The following is a 17,717-nucleotide window of genomic DNA, read 5'->3' as shown; positions in this document are numbered from 1 at the left end:
CGGCCAGGGATCCCCAGCTCCTGTCCACCCTGCCTTATATCTTAACCCTGGGGGTTGAACTGAATCCATAGCAGGGGCCCAGGCTGGTGAGATCCTCTAAGGGCCCCACACAGTGGTCATAAGGGTCAGTGAAGATAGCGTGGTTATGGTGAAGCTAAGGAGATGATGGGTGACCCTGTTTTGTCCCCTTCCCTGGACCCAGATCCACAAATCATACATAAGAAACAAATTCTTGTCCCTATCCTCGGACTTCCCTCCAGTTGTAAAGGGTACAAACTTCATAACAAGGTGACCCACAGCCAGACGGGGTCACACCACCCTGATTCAGGGACCAGCCACAACTGGGGTCAGGCCTCCACTGCCGCATCTCTGGCTCCTCAGTCTGAGCCCACAGACAACCTAGGCCTCAGGTTGACCTGGCAAGAGCCAATAAATAACTTGGTGTCACAAATGGGCTGGTAACCTGTGAGCAGTGGCCAATGTTGATTTTTCCCAGGCTTCACCTACACAAAGCCAAACATGTGGTCACCCGGAGGGCAGCCCCTCTCTCTGCCTGGTGGACACTCTGGGCCAGGAGAGGCAGTACAGGAGCTGGGGAGGGAGGATGGAGGAAGTGGAAAGGAGGAGCCCTAGATAGGAGGAACATTGTGACTCAGAGGGAATGTGGATTTGGGGGTGGGGGATGGGGAAGACCCCACAAACCTCAGGAAATCTTTTTGGCAACAGTAACTGCAAACACGAGCTCCGCCAAGGAGAGGAAAAACACAAAACAAACAAAAAAACACCTCGAAGGAGGGCCTGGGGCCAAAGTGGCGCTGCAAAGTTGTCCCCTCTGCGGCGGGTCCCTTCCTTCCCCGCTCCTCTCTCCCGCGGGGCTCTTTCCCTGATTCCCGGTGCGCGCTTCCTCTTCCCAGCAGCTCCCCCTCGGCCAGCCGCAGGTTCCAACGTGTCCCTTCCCCTGCGCCCGGCCGGCTCCCGCCTTCCCAGCTCTCGGAGGAGCGGGAACCGGCGGGAGGCAGCGCTGCGGGCCACTCGCCTGTGTCCCTCTCTGTCCCCAGGAATCACTTACCAAAATCCCTGGTCCCCTCCTCCGGGGCTTCTTGGGTGAAAATCCACGGGGGGTTGGTGGCGTAGAGGGAGGTGGCGGCGGGGTTGGCGTGCTTCTTCCCGAAGAGCTTGCTGAAGGTGCCCTGCACCGTCTGGTTCTTTTTCATGCTGCCGCAGGCCACGCGAGCTCCGGGGAAGGACCTGCCCTCCCTCGCCCTGCCCTGTCCCGGACTGAACTCCGCAAGGTCTCCCCAGGGGACTCTACTAGGCCATGTCCCCCGCCGTCCTCCCGGCCCGCGCACCGGGCGACAGGTGCTGCGGGCGCCGCCGCTCTCCTGGAAATGCGAGCTACCTGCACAGGTAAGAGGCTGCGGCTCAGAGCCGGCCCCGCCCCGCGGCCGCCACCGCAGCAGCCGCCCCGCCGCCCAACTCCCCGGGCCACATTCCTTCCCGGCCTCCTTCCACAACAGGCCATTGTAGGCACGGCCCGGGTGGGCTGGGGACCTCGCCCAGCCCACGCCCTGCCTCGGAGAAGAGCCGCCCCCTCCCCAGGTTCCCTCCTGGGCCGCCTCCTCCACGCCTCTTCCCTCTCTCTGGGGAAGCGAAGGCTGCGAAGGCTGCCAGCGAATTCCCTACTTCTGAAGGCGCTTGGTGACCAGGTCAGAATGCTCTTTTGGGGAAATAACTCTTGCATCCAACAGAAGGCACGCGCCTGGCTAAAGCTAGCAAGTCAAAGCATCCTACAGGTCCTTAAAAATGTGGGCTTTTATGATGCAAGGACGTGCCCAGAAGAAAAAAGAAAGCACAGAAAAACTAAAACAGCAACCTGGTATTCCAATCTAGTGACAAAGATGGCAAATACCCTTATCAACAGGGCTCCAAAACAGGGTAGGAGAACTAACTCTTGGCATTTTGTGGACATCAAATGTTTTTTCCCCATAGAGTTAGGGAAATACCAAAGATAGATAGAATCCGTTTAGAATTCAGTTCACCCTCCAGGAAGACAAGCAGTGGTCCTTTAAAGCACTTGGTATGCCATCCTGGCCAAGTCAAGGTGGCTATCCACTGGAGAAGTTCCCATCAAATTAGGAGCTGGGAAACTGTGTGAAAGATGCTGAGAGAGGGAGTCAGGCCAAGGGGTTGGCATGCTGTTTTCTGGGCAGTAGGGGCAGGAGACCTGGAGGGAGCCATAAGTCTCACGGCCATCTGTTTCCCCTGAGGATAGCCCACGGCCACATTCCCTCACTTCCCCCAAGTAGTGAACCAACAGCATTTTGTCTTCTCCTTTTCATTTTGCAAAATTCCTTCCCTAATACTTCAGCATACGTTGCCTAAGAATAAGAACATTATCTTATACGATCGAACCTCTGTCACCCTCAGGAAACCTAACGTTGATGTTGATACCCTATTGTCATCTAATACTCCACAGTAATAATTTCCCCATTGTGCCCCAAATGTCATTTTCGTTTATCTTTTTTTTCCAATCCACAGTCCAGACAAGATTCACATATTAACTTTGCTTGTCTCGTTGCTTTAACACCTCAGTTGTCTTTCATGACAGTGACATTTCTGAAAAGTCCCCTTCACTTTCTTCAGCATCAAGAGACCAAATGAGCCTGGCCTTCAGGGCTTGTGGTTGTTATTGTCTTCCAGGTACAAGGTGGGAAGGGACCAAGGAACAGATCAAGGGGACAGTAGCATTTCGAAAACACCTGGGCTGAGGTTGTGGCTCAGTGGTAGAGTGCTCGCCTAGCACGTGTGAGGCCCTGGGTTCAATCCTCATAAAAATAAATATATAAAATAAAGATATTGTGTTCAACTACAACTAGAAAATAAATATTAAAAAAAGAAAGAAAGAAAACACCTGTAATTATAGCTTGGATCTGGAATGTTCCTAAAGGTTGATGTGCTGAAGGCTTGGTCCCCAATGCAGCAGTGTTCAGAGGCAGGACCTTTGGAAGGTGACTGGATATGGGCTCTCACTTCCTCAGTGGATTAATCCATTGATGGATTCATAGTTTGAATGGGTTATTGGAAGGGGTTAGAAACTGTAGGAAGTGAGATCTAGTTGAAGGGAGTGGGTCCTTGGGAGCTTGCCCTTGGGAACTATATATCATCCCTGGGCCCTCTTCCTCTGCTTCCTGATGGCCCTGAGGTAGGTAGCTTTCCTCTACCATGCTCTTCCACCTCAATGCTCTGTCCCACCACAGGCCCACAGCAATGGAGCCAGCCAACCAGGCACTGAAATCTCTGAAACCACGAGCCAAAATATTTTTTTCCTCCTTTAAAGTGTTTTTTGTTTTTTTTTTTTTCAGGTATTTTGTCACATAACAAAAAAACTGACATACATGTGTGTTTTAGTCAGACACACATCTGTGGTTAACTCTGTCCCGCACCCCCCCACACCACCACCACAGCAGTCCTGGAAACCATCCCAGTCCATTCGGGAAATCTCTGTGGAAGAGTTCCCAGTGGCCTAGTGCTACACTGGGGTGGGGGTGGGGGACCTGGGGATATAAGGAGATAGTCTCGTTTCTATCACAGAAGATCTTGGAGTCACACTGGGCAGACAAGGTTTATGAGATTCCAGGTGGCAGAGTGTGGACGACTAAGTAGAGGACTGTGATTGCTGTCACTAATGCATGCAGCAGGAACTCCGAGGTGGGGAGGTCAGCGCGGGCTGGAGTACCCCAGGAAGGCTTCTTAGAATAATTGAGACTGGAGCTGGCAAATGAAGGATGACAAGGATGTTAATGAGGAAGGAAAGAGCCCATCCTAGTGCCTGTGCATATATCCATCCACCTTCTGTCTCCACATCATGGTTCCTCCCATTGGCCCACATCAGCAAGGCACAAAGAACCCTAGATGCCCTGGTTATCACAACCCACCCAAGTGCCCTAGACACTCAAGCACCAGAAAGGGACTCTTTCTCTCTCTCTCTCTCTCTCTTTCTTTCTTTCTTTTTTTTGGAAACCCTGAGGCATGAGGTCCCTCCCACCCCAGGTAGCTCCTGAGCTCTTACACCCCACACCAGGCCCAGTAGAGTCGTGGGCAAGTGGCTCCATTCATATGCGACTTCCACTGGATAACTAATATTCCAGAGGCACTTAACCACTGAACCACATCCCCTGCACTTTTTTTGTATTTTATTTAGAGACAGGGTCTTGCTAAGTTGCTTAGAGCCTCGCTAAGTGGCTGAGGCTAGCTTTGACTCTGCGATTCTCCTGCCTCAGCCTCCCAAACTGCTGGGATTAGAGATGTAAATCTCTAATCCTAGTAGAATTAATATTCTTGAAAACAACTGTGTGAACAGCTCTGGGTTGGAAAGAAGCCACAGGAATCGGAGACCTGGTTCCTGGGTTCCAGTTGCTGCAGTCTGTTTGGTAAGACAAGCAGAGAGTCATAGAAAGATGGAGAGTGGGCAGGTAAATGAGGAGGGGAAAAAGGAGGAAGAGACTGACTATAGAACAGAGCCTCGGGAGATAAGAGCAAGCAGGGTGGGCTGCAGGATCAGGGGAGGGCTTGCAGCAGTTGTCTGCGGGGGCTTGGGAATTGGGGGTGGGAAGGAGGTCCCAGCAAGGTTGCCCAGGGTATGGGGGGACTAAGAAAGACAGCTGGAAACATCATAAAGAACCAAATGTCCACCAAGAGGTGGCTGGTTAAATAAGCTGTGGCACATTCACAGGATGGAATAATAATGTAAGTCTAAAAATAGATGAGTCAGCCAACTGAGTCAGTTATCTCCATGATGAACTGATAAACTGTTAACCAAACCATGTGTATAGCAGTGTCCTGCCATTTGTGTAAGGGCAGGAGGTGGAGCAGGGTATGTGCTGTCTTATTTGGTCTTATTTACTTGTTTTGGCACAGAGAAACTTTGGAAAGATAAACTAATAAAAGTGGCTGAGTACCGTGGTACATACCTATGTGGTGGTACACACCTAAATTCTATGGACTGAGGAGGCTGAGACAGGAGGTTGGCAAGTTTGAGGCCAACCTCAGCAACATAGTGAGACCCTGCTTTTAAGGGCTGAGGGTGGGGCACAGTGGTGCACACCTGTAATCCCAGAGGCTCAAGAGGCTGAGGCAGAAGGATTGTATAGTTCAAAGCCAGCCTCAACAATTTAGTGAGGCCTTAAGCAATTTAGCAAGACTCTGTCTCAAAATAAAAAATAAAAAGGGCTGGAGATGTGGCTCAGTGGTTAAGTGTTCCTAGCTGGGTTCAATCCCTGGTAGTAGAAAAATAAAATAAAACAGAAAGGGCTGGGGATTTAGCTCAGGGCAGAGCATTCCTGAGCTCAATCCTTAAAACCACTAAAACAAAATAAACAAAAAAACTACTGAAAGTGGTTATTTGGGGAAGGTTGGGGGAAATTTTTTTTTAAATTTCAAATCTTATGAATACATTTCCTATTAAAAACTAAGGAAGGAATAACTAGTTTGCCTGCAAGAGGCCTGCTTCCCAGTGTAGTCCTGAATCAACAGCATCTATATCACCTGGGATCTCAGAAATGTGTAATCTCAGGCCGTGCCAGACTGTAGGCCACCTCTCTGAGCCATGTTCATCTACAAAATGAGATATTAATTTAAGGTCATTATGAGACTTAATAAATTGATGGATTACCCAACAGAGAAGCTGTGTTTTATTAAAGACCCCGGATATTCAGGTGCACGTGAACATTTGAGAGGCTACCCCACAGACTAACAGGCCTGTAAGCATTTGAGGCCAAGTTCCCAGGGGCAGAGTCAGGCCTAATTCTCTGTCCAGCTCAGCACCAAGTGCTGTCACCAATCAGCCCCACCTCCCGTCATCTAATAACACCACACACCTGCTCCTCCAGTAAGAGAAACAATCAAATAACAGACAAAAGCCCAATCATATAATTAAACCTTTGCTCAGCGATTACTCATTAAACTCCGAGTGCTGACTCTACTGGTCAGCTCTGGAATGTGGGGTGGGATTGGGGCCTGGAATTGCTCTCTCCTGAGACTCAGTTATGCCTTTGTCATGTCGGTGGTCTTTCCTCCAACACAGCAGGGAGAGTGGACCTGAGTGGAGAAGGGCAGGCAGAGACATCCTCAGGGCCACCTTCACCCCTGGGTCTCTGCAGCTAACTCTCCAGGAGCAAACATCAGCAACCCATCACCCCAAAGCCCAGATGATAACGCACTGCAGACCATCTTGCCCAGCGTCTTGTTCCCACGCAGGACACATCCCAGATTAGCTCCTGAAAGGTTTCTTAGATCAGTGGTGGGGTGCTGGGGTGTGAGGACTTGGGAGTGTCCAGTCCACCTACTTCAACTCCCCTCTGGGTTAGGGGACACTCCCACCTCTCCTGAGAGGGGGCTCAGGGACACTCACTTAGCTATGCCTGAGGGCATGGCATCTAAGTCGGCCTGGCTGGGGAGCACTATGTTTGGAGGTGCTGGAAAGACACGCACCTCTCTTTTTACATGTGGGCTCTGTTGATGGGATTGTGACCCTGGTGAGATCCTTGGCCGCGGATTAGGTTTGAATCCTGGCTCAGGGACACCTCTAGGGTGTGACCCTCCCCACATCATCTCCTCCCTGAGCCTCACTTTGTCAGTATGTAGAATAGGGACTGGGAACATAAGGACATGATGTGACTCAGTGAGAGAGTGAGTGAAGGTACCGGCAGAGGGCCAGACGCTGTGGTGCAGGGATGTCATCCTGATTGAGGCAGGAGGAGGGCAAGTTCAAGGCCATTCTGGGCAACCTAGAGAGACCCTGTCTCAAAAAATAAAAAGGGCTGAGGATGTAGCTCAGTGGTAGAGCTCCTGGTTTAAATCCCCAGTACTGCAAAGACAGACAGACAGACACACACACACACACACACCAGTAGGAGAGTCTGCTCAGCACTCAGCCCTGAGCACTCCCTCCCCATCCCAGCCCTGACTTTGGGAGGGACAGAGGTCATCAGAACCTGTAAGAGAGCAGTGTCAATCAGCCAAGAACCCTAGGAAGAGGGGACTGGGGAGGGGAAGACAGCGTGGGGCAGGCATCTACAAGGTCACCTTGAAGACCAGGTAAAAATATTCTATTATAAAACATCCCACAATCTGAAATGTGTATTTCCATGTGCATGTGCACAGATAAATTTTAAAAATTTGTTTTTTACATTTATTTTTTGTTATAGGTGGACACAATATTTTTATTTTATTTTTGTGTGGTGCTGAGGATGGAACCCAGTGCCTCACACATTCTAAGCGAGCTCTCTACCTCTGAGCCACAACCCCAGCCCTAAAAAATTAATTAAGTACAAAATGTAAGAAACAAAATTCTGGCCTGGGGGTGTAGCTTGGAGGTAGAGCACTTGCCTGGCATTGTGCAGGGCCCTGGATTTGATCCCCAGAACCACAGGGGGTGGGGGAAGGATGGCCCAAGTCCAGTGCTACAGCACACACTTGTAATTCTAGCTACTTGGGAGGCTGAGGCAGGAGGATCTCTTGGGCCCAGGAGCTCTAGGCTACTCTGGGCAACACAGTGAGACCCTGTCTCAAAAATAAAGGGACACAGATGGGATGATATTGCAGCATTGTTTGTGGGGATGGAGGCACCTGGGGGTCCATCTCAGGGAGCAGAGAGGTAAGATGTGGACACTGTCCACGGAGGACTGCACAGTGATCGGAAGCAAGGGACTAGATGCTCACCCAGCAACAGGGATGAGCTTCAAACAGCAGGAAAGGATAAAATCTTCAGAACCCGACCAAGTAATAAACAGCAGAACGAGATCTAAAACACACACTACCGATTAGGTAAATGAAACCACCTGCACACGAGACGACAGATATATTTTGTGAGAACACTTGAGCAAGAAGATAGTCATTAAGCACATAGGAATGGTTGCCTCTGGCCAGGGTGGGGGGATGGAGATATAGGGGAAAATTTACTCCGAGAGAGGAGGCCTTTGTGGACCAGGGGTGATAATGCACCACAAAGCAAGGCATATGAATAATTCAGCTCTCTATATTTGAGATACAACAAAGGAAAAACATGTAAGGATCAGAGAGATGAAGTAATTTGTCCAAATCACACAGCAGGTAAGAGGGGGGTAGAGAAAATGTGCAAAGAACCAGGCCTACTTAGAGCAGGGCTGTAGCTGGACTCTGACAACCAACCCCTGGTTGGCACCTTGGGGACAGAGATAACAGGAGGGAAGAAGCTCTATATGTTGGGGGAGGGAGCAGTGGATCTTTCTGTGCTCCAGGCTGTTCTGAGCCTCAACATCTCTCCTCATCTTCCCCAAACACCCCCTGAGCCCCGTGTGGTGTGGAGCACAGTCCTTACCTCCCGGGAATGGAGAGGGGAAGCCCAAAGAGAGCTTCCAGGGGTTGAATCAGCACGGCCTGGAGTTGAGCAGCAACCACGACCTAACTCACAGCAGCACCTGACTGCAGGCTGGCTTTCAAGGAAACTCTACTATCCTCACTTTGCAGATCAGGAATTAAAGCACAGAGAGGTTAAGTAACTTGTCCAAGTCACCCAGCTGAGAAGAGCTGGGATCGGAACCCAGTTGGAGTAGGTCCAGAGGTCAGAATCTTTTTTCCCCCCAGTGCTGGGGATGCAAATGCTCTACCACTGAGTTATACTCCCAGTCCCAAGGACTTACAGATGACCCGTGATCTTAGCCAAAAGACTGAGAAGCAATACAATTTATGAACGAAATAAGACAGAGACAGCTTGTCTGGGTCGCGTCTTCCTGAAGCAGATTCCCCAGCCACTGCCCCTTCTTGAGTTTCCCCAGTGAGGCTAGAATGGCCTGGGCTTGGGACCCTGGTGGCAGGTGCCAGTGCTATGGTCAGACAGCAGGTCCCTGCCTGAGGGCCTCAGGATGTAATCCAGTTCACCCACGATCATACGTCCAAGGCGAAGGGACACACCGTCTTCAGGGTACACAAAAGGAAAAGGGGGCCCAGCGAGGGGGAAGCACTTGTCTCAGGTCACCCAGGCTTCCTGGCTGTCAGCCAACATCCCACCCCTTTTGCTGAGACTAAGCGTGTGTTGAGTTGTGGCTCTTGCTCCCCAGCTCCTTCAGGCCAGGGCTGGGAGCCAGGCTGCTTTCCCAGAGCTGGAAGGCTGGCCGCTCTGCCCAAAGGCCACGTCCCCGTTCCCCTTCCCTCCCATGCAGCACCTCATTGCCCTGAGCTCTGGAGACCAGGTGAGGGGCTCTGTGGGGCAGTCCTGATGGCTGGGACTGTTCCTCCTCCCTGCCCAGCCTCCCAGCCTCCTCAGAAATTAGGGGTCATTACCATCAGGGTGTGAGATCTAGGCACAGCCCACAAGCCAGCAACACCCTAACTTCTAACCTGCCCGTGGGCCCCAAAGTCCACCCCGTCACCAACAGTCAGTGCTGACATGGTGCCAGGAGGGGAAAAAAAAGGCTTGGACTGAGCCAGTGTGGCAGAGGGCACGATGGCACTGGCTTGTTCTGTCTCCCTCCTCCTGGTCCTCCCCCACCACCCCCGTGGACCCCAGGAGAAGCCCACATGTTCCTGTTGATGGATTTCTGACACTTCTGGGAGATGCTGGCCAAGGATGGCACTGGGGAGCCAGGACCCCTGGGGAGGTAGTGAGGACCTGGCTTTTGAAGTGAGGGACAGGGAAGTGCAAACAGCCACCCACATATCAATCCAATTACCCACCCACTATAATGAGAGCTAATATTTATGGAGTGCGTGCTCTGTGCCAAGAACTGCCCCGAGTGCTTTGCCCAGCCCTGTTAGATACACTTTATCTACCCATTTAACAGATGAGGAAACAGAAGTCCAAAGAAGGTCTAGTTTATCCAAACTTTCACACTGGTCAAATGGTGGAGCCAGGATTCAAATTCAAGTCTAACTCCTGGGTCTGCAATCAATCCATCCTCTCTACCAAACAGCCACTCACCAAGCAGCCAGCCATCTGTCTACCCATCCACCCATCCCTTCATCTCCCCTGTTTAATGCAGTCCAGGAGAAGAGGCAGCCTGGGAAGTGACTCAGAGGATGAAGAGCCGGGCGTGTGTAAAAATGAGCTACTGCACAGAGTGAAGAAACGATACAAGGGACGAGGCCACAGAGGTGGATCAGGAGGGTCAGCCTGTCCACCACCCACTGACCAGGCTCATCTGCCTCCTCAGCTATCCTTCCACCATTGTCTGTCCATCCATTCATCCATCCATTCATTCACCCATCTATCCATCCATTCACCCATCCACCCATCCATCCACCCACCCACTCATCCATCCACTCACCCATCCACCCATCCATCCACTACCCACCCACCCATCCATCCACCATCCACCCATCCATTCATACACTCACCCACCCATCCACCCATCCATCCACCCACCCACTCATCCATCCACTCACCCATCCACCCATCCATCCACTACCCATCCACCCATCCATCCACCATCCACCCATCCATTCATACACTCACCCACCCATCCATCCATCCATCCATCCACCCACTCATCCACCCACCCATCCATCCTCCATCCACCCATCCATTCATCCACCCACCCACCCATCCATCCACCACCCATCCATCCATATGCTCACCCACCCATCCACCTACCCATCCATTTACCATCCACCCACCCACCCATCCATCCATTAATCTATCCACTCACTCATCCATCTACCATCCATCCTCCATCCACCCATCCATTCACCCACCCACCCATCCATCCATCCACCCACCCACTCATCCACCCACCCATCCACCCACCCATCCATCCTCCATCCACCCATCCATTCATCCACCCACCCACCCATCCATCCACCATCCATCCATCCATATGCTCACCCACCCATCCACCTACCCATCCATTTACCATCCACCCACCCACCCATCCATCCATTAATCTATCCACTCACTCATCCATCCACCATCCATCCTCCATCCACCCATCCATCCATTCTGTTGCTGTTATTTTAAAGGTAAGTAGGTAGATGAGAAAGAAAAAAAAAAAGAGAGAGAAAGAGAAGAGAGCATAGAGACGGCAGGGAATAGTCCCTTTCTGACAGTGATTTCTTACGACAAGCTGGGGAGCTACAGAGACACCAGGCCCTCTGGAGTTCCCTGAATTACTGGGATGATCTTACCCCACTGCCCACCACCCAATGCCCACAGTTTGGAGGTTCTAGGGGTTTGTGGGAAGAGGGGATAGCAGAGTGGGCCAGTGTCAAGACTGTCCCTGCAAGTCCTGAAACTCCAGTCCCAGCCCTGACCCGTGTCTCCTTAGGAAGACAGGATTGTGTTGTAAAGGGATGTCACAATGCCCCCCTGGTGCAATGCCCGCGGTGCCTTCACCTTGCCACCAGTCCCTGGGAGTCCCAGGAGCCCCTGACCACCAGACGCTCCAGCTTACCATCAAGGAAGGCCCCAGGTCAAGGATGTCCAAGGTGGGGTGACGTCCTAGGGCTGGAGCCAGGCAGCCCAAGGTCACGAGAAATGTGGCAGTCAGGAAGGAGAATGAAGGCCCCGGCCAGGCCACTTGTGTGGGAGCCAGGCTTCCTACAAAAGGCAGCTGCCAGGGCTACTGCCTGACACGGATTCTCCTCCTAGGGGCTCTGCGTCCCCCTGTGGCACGGGAAGAGGGCCACTGTCCAACTCTTCTCATCCTTCTGCTCCTTCGCTTTCCCAACACACTTCCTATGTCATGTTCTAGGCAAATGTGCCATGGATAATAATAAGGGTTCAGGTCTAGCACAGTAGCATATGCCTATAATCCTAGCTACTGGAGAGGCTGAGACAGGAGGATTGCAAATTTGAGGCCAGCCTGGGCAACTTCAGGAGACACTGTCTTAAAACAAAACAAAACAAAAAAAGCCTGGGTGTGTCTCAGTGGTGGAGAGCCCTCGGCTCCATCCCTAGTACTACAGAAAACCAAAGCAAAACAGCCAAGGTTTATTCAGTGCTTAGGGAGTCTGGTCGTTTCACCTGGATTAGCGCACAGTAGGCCTCTGATATTCATTCTCTTGTTATTCCCACTTTATCATTGGGAAAACTGAGGTACAGAGGATTATAATATGCTCAAAGATCAGGCAGCTCGTGGGGGCTGTGGAATTTGGTCCCGGCAGCTGGCTGTGGGGCCCTGTGCTGTCCAGTCTCAGGAGGCAGTGAGGCCCACATCTGGCCTCCCCATCCATCCTTCAGAGCCCACCACTCGGCTCAGGTTCCCAAGTACCTGCAAGGCCCATCATGACACCTGCACTGTGCTTCCACAGGCCCCCTGCCAGGGCACCCCTGGCCAGCGGGTGGAGCAGATAGCCTTAGCATCCCCATCTTGCCGACAAAGCAAATACAGCTCAAAGAGGTCCAGCAACTTGCCCAAAGTTGTCTGACCTGTGAGGTCAGGGTCGGGCCTGGAGCTCGACTTTCAGACTGCAAAGCCTGGCACATTCCACAGCGGCTGTACCCAGGAGGCTTTACCTGCCTCAGCCAAAGCTGGTTGCTATTTGCCTTTCTTTCCTTCCTTCCTTCTTTCCTCCTCCTTCTCCTCCTCTTCTTTTTCTTCTCCTCCTCCTTCTCCTCCTTCTTCCTTTTTCTTTCTGGTATGGGAATTGGACCCAGAGATGCTCTACAACGGAGCCACATCCCCAGCCCTTTTTATTTTTTTATTTGGGGACAGGATCTTATTAAGTTGCCCAGAAGGTGGGATTGTGGCCCTCCCCTTCCCCCTGCGTTTCAACAGGGCTCAAGACCTTCCACCAAAGAATCAGGCACCCATTGTGGATTGTGCCATGCACCTGGCCTGGAGGAGTTGAGAGCGCGGGCTGCTCTCCTAGACCTGCGGTGCTACCATGCGGGAGACCTTGAGGCCCTGCCTGCTGCTCTAGGTCCTGGTAGCAGGACACACACCCCACCCCCCCGCAGGTGCACATCTAGAAGGCCTTGGGGTCTGCCAGCAGAGGTGGGGGCATGAAGGCAGAGCTCCCTTTGGATTCCTCCGGTGGCTCTGGCTTGAACCCCAAATGAAAACAGGGAGGCGGGGTTCAGAAGGGAGGGAGGAGCAAGCCCCTCTACTTGCCTTTAGCCTTTCTTGCTCCCTACAGAATGGGAGGTCTAGGTGAGAGAAGCAGGTGGGGTGATGGGCGTCTTCTTGAGAGTTCAGAGCCCAGGGTTTCTCAGCCTCCGTTCTAGTGACCTTGTGTGCTGTAAGTTCATGGTCGTGGGACTGCCCTGGGCACAGAAGGATGTGCAGCTGCCGCCCTGGCCTGTACCCACTCGCTGTGTCAACCAAAAATGTCTCTAGAAATTGCCATCTCTTTGAGAACCACTGATCTAAATTCACTCTCTCTCTCTCTCTCTCTCTCTCTCTCTCTCTCTCTCTCTCTCACACACACACACACACACACACACACACACACACAGCCTTTGGCAGGGAGGATGTGAGAGGGAGGAGACTGTTCAATGAAACCAGATGTTAACCTGGAAAGTATGCAGCCAGGCCCCGCCCTCCCTCCACGGTGCCTGGCTGGGCCCTGGAAGGAGCCGGTGTTCTCAGCCGACTGCTGCGTTAGTCATTTGGAGCCTGGCTTGGTCCCTGGAAAGGGCAGGGCAAGGCTAGGGCTGCCTGGGCTCCCTCTTCCTCCTTCCCCTTCCTCCTTCCCTTCTCCCCTCCCTTCTCATTTTTCTCTTCCTTCTCTCTCTTCCTTCTCTGCCAGGACCAGTTTCCCAGTGTCTGCCCAGAATGTCTTGTCCTTGGATGTGCTGGGGGCCCTATATGTTTGCGGTGGTAGTAGCTGCATTTCAGGCAGAGCTGACAGGCAGACCCAGGGCAAGCTGGCCCAAGCCAGGGCCCGTGCTGGGCAGAGAGGGAGGCCAGCGTTGGAATCCTGGGCCACTCACTAACTAGTCTTGGGGCTTCTGCAAGGAAGTTACCCACAATGTCACAAACTGTGAATGTAGACCAATGCTTAGGAATCTCTGAGCCTCAGTTTCATCATCTGAAACTGCCTGGCACTTGGTAGGTGCTCAGTCTTGTTAGCAAGAGCATCTGCCTTCCCTCTGCATGGTCTTGGGTCAGTTTCCTGCAACCATTTGAAGCACTCTGGCACTGGCTTCCTGGGCAAAGGGTCCAGGTGGCCAAAATGGCCAACTCCCAGGCTGTGACTTTGGAGTATGATGAGAAAAGCAGAACACCCAGGGTACAAACCTGGAGGAGGCCACAGGGCACTTGCACACACGCAGAATGACTGCTTCTTTCTAGTTTGTGGGCCTACACACCCTGGTCCTTCCTGGCTAAAGACACCATCCTGGGAGGAGTGGCAAAGGAGCCACAAGACAGGTGACAGGATGTAGGCAGACTTCAGTGCAGGGAGGGAGTCAAGAAAGCTGCTGGGCCTGGAAGGATAAGAGCAATTTTGAAATGGGTGTGAATAGTCATGGGTCACTTAGCCACGAGGACAGTTCTGAGAAGTACACTGCAGTTTTGTTGTTCAAACATCAAACATGGTGGTGCACTAACCTGAACTAAGATGACTGTGGGTCACTAATCTGGCTGGGTATCTTGACTGTCTGTAAACACAGGTGGAACCAATAGGAGCAAAAACTGTCTTGGAAGAAAGCCCTGGGCAGGTTTGGGTGGGGGCAAATAGTTTGTAAATTAAATGCCAAAGGAGCTGCATCTTGACTCGAACCCATAGGGATCTCTTTTGTAAGAAGACAGGGGCTCACTTTCCACCAATTAACTCCACAAACTAGTGGTAAGTGTCAGGGATGCTTCAGCACTGAGCCACATCCCCAGTTCTTTTATTTTTTTTAATTTTGACACAGGGTCTCACTAAGTTGCCTAGGTAGATCCTTGCTAAGTGTCCGGTGCTGGCCTCTAACTTGCAATCCTCCAGCCTCAGCCTCCCGTCACTGGGATTATAGGTTTGCACCACTTAACTCCGCAAACTAAGGGTTCTCTTGCAGTGCCCGGAGGCCGGAGGTCTGTGAGGCTGGGCAGGGAAGAAATGGGTCCCCAACACAGTTGAGAGCTGGAGCAACGGAATCAAGCCAGCCTCCTACACATGGAGGGGAACGGTCACTTATAAGGACCTCGTCCTTTGGGTTGAGGACTGACCCAGTAATAAAATGACTGTCAAGCACTGGGGAGGTGATGTGGTGTTTGAAGGGGGAACAAGACCGCTTGATGACGGGACAGTCAAGAAGGGTGGTGACAGAGGACCAAAGAAATGTCGGGACAATGTGACAAAATGTGACAGTGTGGGGGGGGGTCCTTAGAAAACGGTAGACATCAAAGCATAGTTCATCAAGAAGGGTGGTTAAGGGGCGGTGAGGAGACACACTGGTAACAATGAGAGGTGTTCTAAAATGGAATGAGCCCGAAGCTTGGAAGGTGAGCCGCCCCTCACTAGAATACCCATTTATTGAGCGCTCTCTAAATGCCGTGCCCTGGAGCGAGAGGAGCAGGATTTTGGCAGCTGTTATGTGGAGGGTTAGGAGATGGAAAGATGAACAAGCGAGCTTTCCCTTCGGAGCCCAGGGTATCATGGGTGAGGGCTCCCCTAGGGAAGGGGAGGCAGACATGCAGGCTGGGGGCAGGCTGAGCGCAGGGGTGGGGGTCTGCAATAGGAGATGTGGCCAGGCAACCACAGGGGGCCCAGCATGGCCAGAGCCCAGGCCGGGGAGGGATGGCCAGCTGCAGAGTCAACACCTTGCATTCTGGGCCAGGGGCTTTGGGCTTTATTTTCTTTGAGGAGGAGGGTCCAAGGATCTGGCCATGAACTTTGGATTGAGCAGAAGCACAGGCTGAAGAAGTTGTGGGATGAGTGGGGGTTGGGGGGAAGTTGACAGGAAGCTGCAGTGACCTGGCAGAGGAGGGGCAGGTGCAGCCCTGTGGGGGACTGACTGTGGGGATGGAGGGGAAGTGCTGAGGAGGGCCGCCAAGTTCCCGGCCTCTGTGAGTGGGCAGGTGTCTGATAAAACAGGTGGAGGTCGCAGGAGCAGGGCGTCTGATCAGGGGACCTTGAAAGTTCTCCTGTGGTCTGGAGGAACCTGGGCCGTGCTCCTGGGTGGCTCTGGGGGCTTCCGCACAGTGGCCCGGTCTCCTCCCTCCAGCCCCGTCTGGCCCTAGCAGTCGGGGTCCCAAAGCCCCACTCTCCCTTTCTCTTCTTCTCAGGACTCACAGAAACCAGTGCCCAGAGATGGGCCAAAGACACCATCAGGCAAAAAAGTGAAGGCACCATTCTCACTCTTGTCCCGGAAATGGAAGCGCGACCGCGAGCAGTGTCTGGCAATGGCCTACGTGCCGGTGGTGGTGGCCCCCAGGGGGCAGAAGGTGGACAAGCACAGGTTCAATTTCTACACTTCCCAGTACTCCAATTCCCTGAACCCCTTCTACACCTTGCAGAAGCCGACCTGTGGCTACCTGTACCGCAGGGATACCGACCACACCCGCAAGCGCTTTGACGTGCCTCCTGCCAACCTGGTCTTGTGGTCCCCCTAGGCCTGTGACAGCCAGAAGCCCCTGCCTTGCACCCTCACCCCTGTGACTCTGAGTCCCGGAGGAGAAGGGCTGCTCACTCCTGGAGGAGCCGTGTCTATTTGGGAAAAGCCGGCGGTGACATGTCCCACTGTTGATAATGGAAAGAGAGGCCTCTCAGCATCAATTAAAGCTTGTACTTCCTTTCCCTGGCATCTGAATGGGTGGCTGTGGACTGGTAAACGGAGGCCATGGTGGGTGGTATAGCAAGGTCATGTCCAGAGGGGTCTGAAGACTTGGAAGGACGTATTCTTAGTTCCATGATCCCAAGAGTTACCCCAACCCCTCTGTAGAGCCCACCCTGGCCCCACAGCCCCATGGGCCAGGCATGGCAACCCTTCCAGAGATAAGAGAAAATTCACCAGCTGACCCTTGCTTTCATGAGGTGTCTTACCTGAGGATGGAGCAGCCACTGGAGAATGGGAAGAACTGCAGGAAGAACACGCCATCTTTTGGGAGACTCTCCCTGCACCAGTTCTAAATGCAGAGGGTCTCTTTTCCCTTGTAGTTTGCTGGTGAGGGATGAAGCCCCCATCCCAGGTCCTTCCTCTGGTCCAGAAGAGCTGTCCAAGACTAGTTAGGTTCACAGGCCAAGGGGCATGGGAGGGGAGTGGGGGCAGATGGTGCTTGCTCAGAGCAGTGGCCAAGTGAGCCTCCGGTCATGGCCCACCAGGGACACTCCATGGTGTGCTGGGGCTGGCTCACATCGGCCTGTGAAAGCTGGTTGTGTCCATCTCTTCTCAACTCCAATGACCACTGTCTTCCTGAAATCATCCATGGCAAGAGGGTTTATGCCAAGGAAATTGGCAAATACCTACAAATTGGAATTTTTTGTTTTTTTTTCCCCAATGAGTGAGTCAACGTTTGCCGGCAGGCCACGGTTTCTTTCCTGGGAATCACATCTCACAGGGCATAGCTATGGCAGGATGTGCAATGGAGCATAATTCTTGCTCACAAGAGGCTGGTCTTGTGGGAGGAAAAGGGACCAGATGCTTTCTAGATCAGGTTGCCCTGTCTCCTTTCTCTGAAAAGAAGATGGTAGGCGGAGAAGAAGGGAGAACCCCTAGAGAGGCTGCCTGACACCCGAGAATCCAAGCATTTGTCTGCTGGCTCAGGCTCGCTTTCAACTTTGAGGCTTTCCCCAAATGCCTGGAAATCTTTGGCTGGAAC

General features: G+C 52.5%; 2 protein-coding genes across 2 annotated transcripts in view; one reads left to right on the top strand and one right to left on the bottom strand.

Moving 5' to 3' along the window:
• C8H6orf132 (chromosome 8 C6orf132 homolog) overlaps positions 1 to 1,376 on the bottom strand; it is a 31,661-nt gene extending 30,285 nt beyond the window's left edge. The window contains exon 1 of the mRNA XM_078020013.1: positions 1,070 to 1,376. Within this exon, the coding sequence (XP_077876139.1) occupies positions 1,070 to 1,214 (145 nt within the window). The 5' untranslated portion in view covers positions 1,215 to 1,376. The remainder of the gene's footprint in view (positions 1 to 1,069) is intronic.
• Cimip3 (ciliary microtubule inner protein 3) lies at positions 1,081 to 16,702 on the top strand. Its single transcript, XM_078020014.1, has 2 exons — positions 1,081 to 1,407; positions 16,185 to 16,702. Exons 1-2 carry the CDS (start codon positions 1,213 to 1,215, stop codon positions 16,509 to 16,511), a joined length of 522 nt encoding a protein of 173 aa, XP_077876140.1. The 5' UTR covers positions 1,081 to 1,212; the 3' UTR covers positions 16,512 to 16,702.
• Positions 16,703 to 17,717: the final 1,015 nt, after the last annotated feature.

This window comes from Ictidomys tridecemlineatus, chromosome 8 (assembly GCF_052094955.1).
Source record: "Ictidomys tridecemlineatus isolate mIctTri1 chromosome 8, mIctTri1.hap1, whole genome shotgun sequence".
NCBI classification, from domain to species: Eukaryota; Metazoa; Chordata; class Mammalia; order Rodentia; family Sciuridae; genus Ictidomys; species Ictidomys tridecemlineatus.
The sequence above is the reverse complement of the archived record's forward strand: the minus strand, read 5'-3'. Positions and strand labels throughout refer to the sequence as shown.

Coding starts and splice junctions, on each gene's coding strand:
- Cimip3 (XM_078020014.1), top strand. CDS start 1,213: ATGCTGCCGCAGGCCACGCGAGCTCCGGGGAAGGACCTGCCCTCCCTC. Junction 1,408..16,184: donor AATGCGAGCTACCTGCACAG/GTAAGAGGCTGC, acceptor TCTTCTTCTCAG/GACTCACAGAAACCAGTGCC.